The sequence below is a fragment of the Trachemys scripta genome, chromosome 16, assembly GCF_013100865.1.
Source record: "Trachemys scripta elegans isolate TJP31775 chromosome 16, CAS_Tse_1.0, whole genome shotgun sequence".
NCBI lineage: Eukaryota > Metazoa > Chordata > Testudines > Emydidae > Trachemys > Trachemys scripta.
In genome coordinates, this window is record NC_048313.1 from 17481655 (window position 1) to 17492603 (window position 10949).

Below are 10949 nucleotides of genomic sequence, written 5' to 3' on the forward strand. Positions count from 1 at the left end.
GGCATGGTTCTGTCCACTGCCGCAGAGGAAGGGGTGTCTGCTTCCTGGGGTCAACAACCCCTTCCTCCTCCGCCCCTGGATCTCAGACCCACGGGTGAACAAGCCAGTCAAGAGCAATGAGGGGCAATGCCCAGATGCCGCCACTCCCGCGACCCCGTAACCTGCCAGTCACTGGGCCAGCAGTGATCAGAGGAAGGGGACCTCTGACCCCCACATGACGAGGGGCGCGGTCCTGGCTTCTCAGCCGCACCAGTCAAACCCAAGACACCGTCAGGCAAGCCAAGTGACAAAGCAGGCTGGGGTGGGGCCAGACGCGAGGGCAGCCAGGTCTGCCCGGGCGCTGCCCTCCCATCCCCCTGCCTTCCCTTTATTAGACTCTTACCATTTTTAGAGCCGATTAAAAAAAAAAAACAAAGTTAAGTGTCTGAGAAAAATCATTATAAATATAAACTGTCGATTCCCGGCCCCGGGGGAGGGAACACCCCCTCCTCCCCCCGGGATTCCCCAATCCACCCTCGGGGAAGCAACTGTCACACGTGCACCAATCCGGCGGCTCGCCCTGGCCACCGCCCTGGTAGTAGAAAAACCGCGCGCGAATATTTATTGTAAAAAAACAAACAAAAAAACACCTGCCCCGAGTGTGGGGAGGGGGAGGGGTCTGTCGGGCTGCTCTCAGCCCCTCGCTAGCGGGGTGGGAAGAGCTGAGACCAGCGGCAGGAGGCTGGAATGTGATAAGGCAGCAACAGTTATCTTGTAAACGGTTACAAAGGGCTACTCAAAGTGTCCGTGAGAACTCGGGTGAGGCCCCGCCGGGCCCCTTCCCAACACAAACTGACCTTAAACAGAGCTAGGCCTGCCCGGGACCAGGCACCCGTGGGGGGTGGGGGGAGACGCCACCGGGGAGGAGGCGTCTCGCTCCCTGCTCGAGTCCGTCTCCATGTGCGTGCTGGTGGCTGTGCCCCCCCGGGGGCGTGGGGCGGGTGCAGAACTGGCACTATCCCGAGTCCTCCGTTGGGTCCCCGTGGAGGGGAGAGGGGGGCGCTGGGGCGTTACCCCTCCACCAGGCTCTTGTCCTGGAGGTAAAGGTGACGCAGTGCGTTGAAGGCCGAGATCCGCTGGTAGGGGTTAAAGGTCAGCATCTCCTAGGGAGGAGAGGAGAAAGGGTTAAATGGGACGGACACCACCCTACCCCCACAGAGAAGGACTTTGGGTCTGGGCCTCCCAACCCAATGGATCAGCTGTGGGCCAGCTGAGACAACTGGGTGTTCAAAGAGTGAAGGGCGAATTAACAGGACCCTGCATCCTGTCCCCCGTCCCCGACCCGCAGGCCCCCGCTCTCCCAACCCTGGGCTCCCCACCACACAGCTCTGCTGGTGCTCCTCAATCCCGACGCGCAGCCGCCTCCCCCCAGCTCTGCCGATGCCCCTGGGCGTGTCATTTCCAGAGCCGGCCGACCCCACGTGCTGGTTTTGCAGTGGGAACAAACACGGACTAGGTCCCACCGCTGAGAAGCCCGCGGCTGCATCACGCGGACCAGGCCCTCGTCTCACCAAGCAATATCAGCAGCTCGAGGGGCTCCAGAGGGCCCCCTCCCCAATTCTCCTTCTCAGGCTAAATTATTGCTGCTTCCCCCCCCTTACCCCCCCCTCCTCCCCCCCCCCCCCCGCCCCGACCTACCAAGAGAAGCTGCGCCCCCAGCTTCTCCATCTCTGGCACAAACATTTCCACGGGCTGCGGGAAGCGTGCTGTGAAGGCGCAGTGTGGCAGGGCCACGTCCAGGGGCCAGTCGTCCTCTGCCGGGAGCCCGATCATGCTGCGGGGGAGGGAAGAGAACCATTGGGACGGGGCAGCAGGGAGGGGGCTGGTTTTGCACAGCAACTGGCACCCAGGCAGGGGTGGTACATGGGCACTGCCAGCCCAGAGCAGAGATACCGGCTTTCTGTTTCCTTGATAAGTCCTTTGTGAGCCGAGCCCAGGCTCCCTGACCCACTGTCCCATTTCCTGCCCCCTACACAGCCCCAGCCTCTTCAGACAAGAGCCTCTCCCGGCCCAGTTCCGAATCCCTCACCCACGATTCCCAGCGGATATCTAACACCCCGGCTCTCTGCCCCTCCAGCCCCTGGGGCTGCTCTTAATGTTTCCTCGGAATACTGTAGGGGTGCCACAGTTTCCCCTATGCATTTCTTAAGTCTCTAGGTGGTGGGATAAGGGGTGTGTAATTGTTGCAGAGCAAAGGGTCAGTATACATAAATGGCCGACACTCTGTCTCCTGGCAACTAATGGCCAGGGCCCTTCCCCCCTGCAAGGGGATAGCTAAAGGTGTTGGAGAACAAAGGAATCAGGTGATCTCCTGGCCCGGAACAGGACAAAGCCCAGAGGAGGAGAAGGGGCTGGAGAGCGAGTCAGTTTGGGGCTGGCTGGGGACGGGGAGTGAGTGCAGACGTGGCTGTCTGGCTCACTGCCCTCCCAGAATGGACCCAGCGGAGGGGTCCTGTTCTCTGGACCTACAAGCTCCATTTTAGACCGTGTTCCTGTCATCTAATAAACCTCTGTTTTACTGGCTGGCTGAGAGTCACGTCTGACTGCGGAGTGGGGGTGCGTGCAGGTCCTCTGGCTTCCCCAGGACCCCGCCTGGGCGGACTCGCTGTGGGAAGCGCACGGAGGGGCATATGCTGAATGCTCCCAGGAGAGACCCAGGAGGTGAAGCCGTGTGAGCTTCTTGCCCTGAAGACAGTCTGCTCCGAGGGAGAGGAGGCTCCCCAAAGTCCTGACTGGCTTTGTGGGAAGCAGTTCCAGAGCATCGCCCGGGGACTCCGTGACACCTTGTCTCTGCTAGGAACAAAGGGGCCTCTTTAACCCCCGCTAAGGTAGCCCGTGTTCACCAGACTGCTCCCTTATAGCGGCCGTCTCTGGGGCAAGGGCCGTGTCTGTTCTGTCTGCGCAGCGCCGTGCACAAAGGGGCTCCTAGAGGCTACTGTAATATGCCTAGTAACTACCTAACCCGGGTTCCGATCCTGGGCAGACCAGGCAGGGGTAGCTCGAAGCCCCGTCCGCGCATTGAGGCAAACCCAGGCGCCGGCACCGCTACTGTCCCCTCGGCCCCAGGGTTGAAATGCACCTTCCCTCCTCTAGCACAGAGCTGCCCGCGGCGCTGGGCCCCGGGCCGCTTGCACAAGGCAGCACCCTGGACATTCTGCTCCCCACGCGGCAAAAAAACCTCTCGACCGGTCGCCTCCTTCCTTGGCCACCCGGGGAGGAAAGGGGGGGATGTGAGAGGAGGTCAGTCACTACACAGCACAAGACTGGATCCGGCTTCATCTTGGAGCACAGCAGGGTGGGTTGGTTACTGAGTGTCCCCGAGAGTTGTTAACAGGATAAAGGAGAGGACAAGCTCCCAGCAGCCCCCCCCACCCCACAAACTTTTGTGCTTATACCTCCAGCAGCAGCCCTACACCCAGGCACGCTGCCCCGCCCTGTCCCATCAATCAGCTCTCAACCAGGGCTGGGTCCCCCAGCCCCACCCTGGGGCTCGGCCCTTAAGTGCCTCATTCAAGAGCTGCTTGATGAGTCCCATCCCCCCGCGATCCCAGGGTGCCACCCCCGCCCCCATCCAGCCCCCTCCCGCAAGACACTAGGGAAGCTTCAGAACTTACTCAAAAATCTTGCCCAGCTGGTCGGCTTCTGAGTTGCCACAGAAGAGGGGCCTGCAGGGGAGAGAGGGGCTAGCTGCTGAGCTGAGCGTGGGGCGTGCTCCCCACCGTTAGCCCCCTCCCTTTGGGTCAGAACCAGAGCCATCCTGTCCCCACCCAGAGGTGGCTGCATGGGCACACACTCCCACCCACATCACCCTCCGGCCCGCTCAAAGGCCAAAGAGGCTGAACAATGGTGGGAGGGCTTGGAGGGGCCAGTAACAGGCCGGGGCCCAACTCCCCCTCCCCCAGCTAGCCATGACCTACCCAGAAGGGGCCCGCTGGATACCAGGGCGTCAGCCTCATTATCACACATCCCCCCACCCCTGGAGAGGCCCAGAGCTGAGCCCACAAGGCCGGGAGGGGAGATCTGGCAGCGCGGGGCCCCTCCCCGGCTATCAGCACAGAGCCAAGCTGATAAGCCTGGGGGGGGTGGTAGTTCCTGGCTCAGAACTAATCAATTGTCTCCCAGCTGGGCTTGCTACGCTACAGCAAGGGGCTGGGGGGGAGGGAGGGCTGAGACCAGCAGGTGGGCTCCCCACCATGGTCTGCAGCCAACCAGAGGCCAGAGCCAACCCAGCCATGCCGTCCTAGTCCCCAGCAGGGTCATGTTACCGCAAGGCAGCATGACTGACTGGTCGGAGCAGGGAACTGGGAGTCAGGGTTCCTGGTTCCGTGAGATGCTGGGCACGACACCTCCCGCCCAGAGAGGGGTTCAAGGTTATACATGGACATCCAGCCACGCCTACCTGCACCACACACAGCCACACCCTCACCCGCCTGTGCCCACGCCACCCAGTGCCCACCCTGTGTCTGCAGGCACCCCAGTGCCCGCACCCCGGCCCTGCCCAGCACCCGCCAAGCTCCTCCCCACGCGCACTCACTTTCGCCGGAACATCTCGGCAAAGATGCAGCCGACGCTCCACATGTCCACGGGGGTGGCGTAGGTCGACTGGAGCAGCACTTCCGGGGCGCGGTACCACAAGGTAACCACCTGCACGGGCACAGAAACAGACTGTGTCCCCATCCCTGGGTAGAAGCCTGCTGGGGTTTAGAGCTCCCCTCCCGCAAGCAGCTTACGAGTTCCCCAACTCCTGGAGGGTGTCTCTCTCCAGGGCTGGTTGGGAGCTCAGAGCTCCCGGTCCCTGCTGGGCAGGAAATGCCTTTAGACAGTGTCCCCACCCGCCGGTCCCACTTCCTGCCTATGGCACAATATTTACCCTACAGATTCCACGCACCCCACTGGCTGGGGGGGGGGAGCAGCATGGGGGCTGCCGGAGCCTGAAGCTCCCCCCTTCCCGCCCCACCACATTGGAGCTCGTCTCTGTGGAGACGTGACGGGGTAACCCCCGACAGCAGCACCCCAGCTACAGACCCAGGGCTGCCCCCCGGCCCTGTCCCCAGGTGCCCCAAGAGCTGGAAGTTAGCAGCTTGGAGAACCCCCAGATCTCTCAGCCCTCAAGCAGGGCAGGGGCCCTCAATCTCCAGCCCCCAGAGAAGGAAGAGCTGCTGAGTCAGGCCCCCTTTGCTGCTCACACAGCCATGAGCTCCGGCTATACCTTCACGCCACCCCCACCCCAGCCCAACAAGGGCCCTGGGAGCCCAGCCCAATGATGGCTGAGTGTGCCCAAGCCCCTGCCAGGTTCCCAGCACACCCCACTCCCACCAGCATCGGTGGCAGGGGGACCACTTGGCACGGCGGGGGTGTCCCCGGGATCCCCAGAGGTCCCGATTCTATAGGGACAGTCCCGCTTTTTGCGTCTTTTTCTTATATAGGCTCCTATTACCCCCACCCTCTGTCCCGAGTTTTCCCATTTGCTGTCTGGTCCCCCTAATCCCCCCGCGGGTGGTGCCTTGTAGCAGCTGAGTGAAGCTCCCACTGACGGGGTAACTGGGAAGCACTCGTGTCTGGGCAGCTCCGAACCCTGGGGAAATCCTCCCTTTGCAGCAGAGAGGGCACCCCCCAGGGCTCACAGACAGCGAGAGCAGGCCAGGCCGGCCCGGGGAAGGAGCCCGTCACCCAGCACAGGATCTCTGGCTGGGGGCCGGGCCGGCGCCTCTGCGGGAAGATGCCTGCAGCAGAGGATGAGGCGGCCGGCAGTCACCCTCCAGTGACTCAGGCTCACACGGCTCCCAACCCGCCATCCCCACCCACGGCAGCGGCTCAGACACTGACCGTGAAAAATCTCTCCCCGCCCGACAGCGGCGGGAGCCCCAGCACCAAAGGCAGAGTATCGCAGGCACAAGTGCGGGACCGCAGGGGGCCTGGGGCCCAGCAGGGGAGGAGGCACCTCAGCATTTCAAAGCTGGGCTCCATGAGCCAAAACCTGCTCCCGTCCACCCCCTCCACATGCACAGGCCTTAGGGCCAGGAGCGCTCACCACAGGGGTCAGGGCCATCTGGCAGCTGTAGATCCGGGCCAGGCCGAAGTCAGCCAGCTTCACTTGCCCACTGCTGGTCACCAGGATGTTCTCCGGCTTCAGGTCGCGGTGCACGATGCAATTTGAGTGCAGGAAGTCCAGGCCGCTCAGGAACTGGCGCATCAGGTCCTGGCCGAGCAGGGGGAGAGCGCAGGGTCAGATTCCCTGCCTGCCCCAGCAGCACAGGTGGGGCGGGGGCCAGGGATACAGGACAGGAAGGGCCCTCCTGGGGCATCGAATCCAGCCGTGGAGCCTGTCATGTCATCCCATTCGCGGAGCTATCCAGCTGGATTGTTTATCCCCTACTGGAGGCTGTTCCAGACCCTGGGCCAACGTTGTCTTTTGCCTTCACTAGCTTGTCCCTCCCCTGGACTTCCCCCAGCTGTATTGATGGAGAGCAATCAGATGTGTTTAGGCCAGGCTGAACCAGCCCAGCTCCTGGAGCCTCCTCTAGGCAAGCAACTCTCCCCTCCCCAATCACCCTCTGTCACGAGGGCAGCGGCACGCCGTGGGGCGGGGGCATCCCCGAAGCTCCCTTCGATTCCCCTTGTACCTTTATCTTCTCCACTGGCAAGCCAGGAGCCGGCGTCTTGTCCAGATACGTCTTCAGGTCCTGATCCACGTGCTCAAACACCAGCGTCACCTTGGTCTCGCGCTCCGTCCGGGTGGTGGCACAGACATCCATCAACCTGCGGGGAGGCGGAGAAGGGAGCTTGGCAGGGGCTGGGGATCGGAGTGCGGGGCCAGGCAGGGGTCTGACTGACACATGCTCTGCTGGAAGCGGGGCTCCCGCTCACAGCTGCAGGAACTCAACGATCCAGCCCAACACAACACGAAGGACCGGGGCTGTCTGGGCCCAACGTGGGACAGATGGGGGCCAGGGACCCCCCCAGGCCCATCTAGAGGGATGGAACACAGCTCTGCCAATGTCCCTCAGTCCTGACCTGCAGCTCCCCACACACAGCTCTGCCAATGTCCCTCAATCCCAACCTACAGCCCCCAGTCCTGCCCCCCATGCTTTCTATCACATGGTAATTTGGGGACACGCTTCCTGAGCATGCCCCTGAGCTCACAGTATCAAACCCCCAACCAATCACAGAGCTCCAGCCAGTACTGGGCTGATTCGATTCCCAGCTGCAGATCCTGCTGCCAGATAGCCCAAAGCAGGGCTCCAGACTCTTATCTGGATAACTCAATCAGCAATTCCCGGGGCCCCACTGCTTCCTCCTGGCTTCCTGGAAGCTAATCAGCACAGGACGCGGAGGTCCTGCCGCACTGCCCTCTGGCTCAGAGAGGCAGACAAGGGGCTGGGAACTGCCTGCAAAATGTCTGTGAAGCTGGTAGCAGGGAAGAGACAGGAGGGCCAGGCTCATGTGCAGACAAAATGGAAACTTTGTCTGCATCTCTCAGGGCCCGCGACTCAAAGGGACGGAGCCAGCAGAACCGGCCCCTGCCAGCTCCTCTGACAGGGGGAGCCGTAGCACCAAGGGCAGCAGTGTCCCCACCGCCCACCCCCGGAGATCACTTGGGGGCAGCGGGCCAGGCCTGGCCCTTCGCAGTGGGGGCAGGACAGCTCCACTAGCCCCCTCACCATAGGAGGCTGCCAGGGAGCTAAGCACTTAGAAAGCTACGGTCCCTTCAGATGCGGCTGCCCTCAATCCCCACCACACCCCCACCCCACCGCTTTCCCCCTGCCTCCCGGCACCCACCCCCCTCCCCAATGGTTTGCCACTCAACCCGCCTGCCTTACCCCCACCCCCTCCCCCTCACCCCAAGACCCTGCTGCTGAGGCTGGAGTTTTTTAGAAGCTCCCTAAAACGTCTCTATTTACCCCCAAGCGTCTCAGTACAGCCGGGAGAGGGGCAGGATGGGGACCCCACCCACCAGTGACCTCCTTCCCTGGAGCTCTCCTGCCGTCACACCCCAGTGTTTCTGTAAAGCCAGCAGTGCCCCAGGCTGGCGTTGGCAGGACCCCCAGCAGAGCGGAACCGGCTGGCAGAAAAAGCCTAACGCAGGGGTCGGCAACCTTTCAGAAGCGCTGTGCCGAGTCTTCATTTATTCACTCTGATTTAAGGTTTCGCGTGTCAGTCATACATGTTAACGTTTTTAGAAGGTCTCTTTCTATAAGTCTATAATATAGAACTAAACTATTGCTGTATGTAAAGTAAATAAGATTTTAAAAATGTTTATGAAGCTTCATTTAAAATTAAATTCAAATGCAGAGCCCCCCGGACCGGTGGCCAGGACCTGGGCAGTGTGAGTGCCACTGAAAATCAGCTCGCGTGCCACTTTTGGCACGCGTGCCACAGGTTGCCTACCCCTGGCCTAACACAACAGGCCTATAAACACCTGGGGACCAAGGCCAGGCAAGACACAGAGCAGCTCTTGAACCTCCTCCCCCACCCCCAGCGCAGGCGGGCCCCTCAGCGGGGGGAGGACGGACATCCTCTGCCAGTGGAAACCCACACGTTTGCCAGCCGAGCCATCCCGCGGCCCAGCCCCGGGCACGCTCCCTCCCCGCGACTAGCATTGCAGGAATCGCAGGAAGGAGGCAGCTCCCAGACCACGGCTCAATTCCTAGAACCGGCCGCACATTTCCCAGAGCTGGAAAAACGGGCGCAAAGCGGCCCGGGGCGGCTTCCAGCTCCCAGGGATTAGCTCATACAGAAAGGGAGTTTCCAGAGAGCAGAGCAGCGTTCTGTCCCCTGCACGGCCACTCTAACCTCCCAGGCAGGACTAGCCACGTGCCTCCTACACAGACCCCAGATTGGGGACCCCTCTCCACTCCTTACCTCCCACCCACACCCTCAAGCCTCCTTACCCTTTCCCCCCACACTCCGGAGCCGGGGGGAGTCCCCCCCCATGGGATACTGATTCCCTTTCTTGCACAGCCTGGGACGTTTATCCTGAGGGGTGCAGAGGGAAGTGGCTGTTGGGTCCCCAAAACCAAACTCCCTCCAATGCAAACTAAAAGCCCGCCAGCCCCGCCCCACGTGACTGAGCACCACGTGCAAGGGCTCCTCCGGTCTCGGCTTCCTCCCAGCCCTCCCCTGTCTGCACAGCCGCCACCAGCGCCTCACCGGACGATGTTGGGGTGGTCGAAATGCTCCAACCGCTTGAGCAGCGCCACTTCGCGCACGGTGGAGAGCGGCAGCCCGTTCTCGTTGGTCTGGACGCGCACGTTCTTGAGGGCCACGAACTTGCCGGTCTGCAAGTCCCGGGCCTTGTAGACGGTGCCGTAGGCGCCGACGCCGATCTCCGCCACCGGCTCGTACTGCGCCCGCATCTCCTTCGCCATCCTGGCTCCGCACTGGCTAGGAGGGAAGGGGACGGCAGGTTAAGGCAGAGGGGATTATGAATTGTTAGCAATCCCCGCCTGCACCCCATTGCTCCCCCCACTCAGATCCCCTGTCTGCTCCCCCCAGCTTCCCCCCCAATGCTCTTGGATCCCATGGGGCCCCCTCCCCTGCCCAAGATAAATGCATCACCTTCCACCCCACCCTTGAAACACACAATATGGGGTTCCTGCGGCAGAGCCAGGGCGACCCCACAACTGCCCAGCGCCCGGGACCCCGAGCGACCCCAGAACAGCTGCCCCACCACCTCAATAACCCTACCACAGACCCACATACACAGAACACACACATTGCAGGTGTCCCACGCCACCCTAAAAATGCACCAACCCCCCCCCCCATACCACAGCCACCCTACAACAGCGGCGACCTCGGCCCCAGACCCTTTGGGCAGCCCTACGAGGGCACCCACGTGGAGGGGGGCAGGGGAAGGGGGAGGAAGCACACAACGCGTGGGGCCCAGCCCCCATGAGCGACCCTACAATAACAGACACCCCACCTGGCCATTTCAGCGCAGAAACCCTGCTCCGGCCCCGCTGGTCGGAGGGAGGCCCCGGTCCGGTCGCTGGCGAGACTCCGGGCCAAGGGTTCGCCCCACCCCGGTCCCACCCCCCCGGCCAGGGCCAGCCCTGCCCCCACCGGCCCGCACCATGTGCCGTGGGGGAGGGGACGGAGCCTGACCTGCCCCGCCCCTGGGAATCCCCAACGGGGACCAGCCCCCCCGGGCAGGGGCTAACTCGGGGGGCGGTGCGGGGGGGGCAGTGGGGGGGGGGGCAGAATCCCCAGACCGGGGGGGGGGTTGGCGGGGGGGGGTGGGGGGGCGCGGGGCGGGGGGTCGGGGGGGGGGGGGGGGGGGGAGCGGACTCACCCCGAGGTGGCAGCGCAGCAGTGGGGCCGGGGGCCGCGGGTGTCGGCGGCGGGGCCCGGGCGGGGGCGGGGCCGGAGGACCGGAACCAGCGAGACGGGCCGGCCGGAAGGTCGATGGAGCAGCCCCCTCCCCCCACTCGCCCGGACTCCTGGGTTCCTTGGCGGGAGCCCGGACTCCTGGGTTCTGTGGGGCGTGGAGAGCCCGGACTCCTGGGTTCCTTAGTTCTGTGGGAAGAGCCCGGACTCCTGGGTTCCTTGGTTCTGTGGGAGGAGCCCGGACTCCTGGGTTCCTTGGGGGGAGCCCGGACTCCTGGGTTCTGGGCAGGTTTCGAGGGCCCCTGTCTCCGAGGAGGGGCGGAGTGGGGCGAGGCCGAGCTCCCCTCCTCCTGGCACAGGCCTGCTCCCTTTCCAAGGTGGGATAACAGCTCTACTACTGCTGCCAGCCTGGGGCCACTGGCAGTCTGCTCTGTGTGCCAAGGGGCCAGCCGCCCCCGGGTTGATCCCCGCTGACAGCCACGTCCTCTGGGGGCCGGGGGAGCCAGGGTACGACCCATCCGGGCCTCGCTGCCAGAGCCCCACGCGTCCTTGGTGCTGGGTGCTACTCTGAAGGGGCCCAGCCT

The 10949-nt window shown here is 63.3% G+C and overlaps 1 protein-coding gene across 2 annotated transcripts; it reads right to left on the bottom strand.

The window, feature by feature from the left end:
* Positions 1–280: 280 nt before the first annotated feature.
* On the bottom strand, positions 281–10422 carry CDK4 (cyclin dependent kinase 4). 2 transcript variants are annotated; one of them, XM_034792132.1, is made up of 8 exons: positions 10331–10422; positions 9190–9423; positions 6663–6798; positions 6071–6238; positions 4574–4683; positions 3654–3704; positions 1678–1813; positions 281–1142 (listed from the first exon to the last, which is right to left on the bottom strand). In XM_034792132.1, the coding sequence occupies exons 2-8, from the start codon at positions 9405–9407 to the stop codon at positions 1050–1052; spliced, it is 912 nt and encodes a 303-aa protein (XP_034648023.1). In that variant the 5' UTR covers positions 9408–9423; positions 10331–10422; the 3' UTR covers positions 281–1049. The 2 variants fall into 2 exon arrangements, with proteins under 2 accessions (XP_034648023.1, XP_034648022.1); XM_034792131.1 differs by lacking the exon at positions 10331–10422 and adding an exon at positions 9962–10109.
* Between the last annotated feature and the right edge of the window lie 527 nt (positions 10423–10949).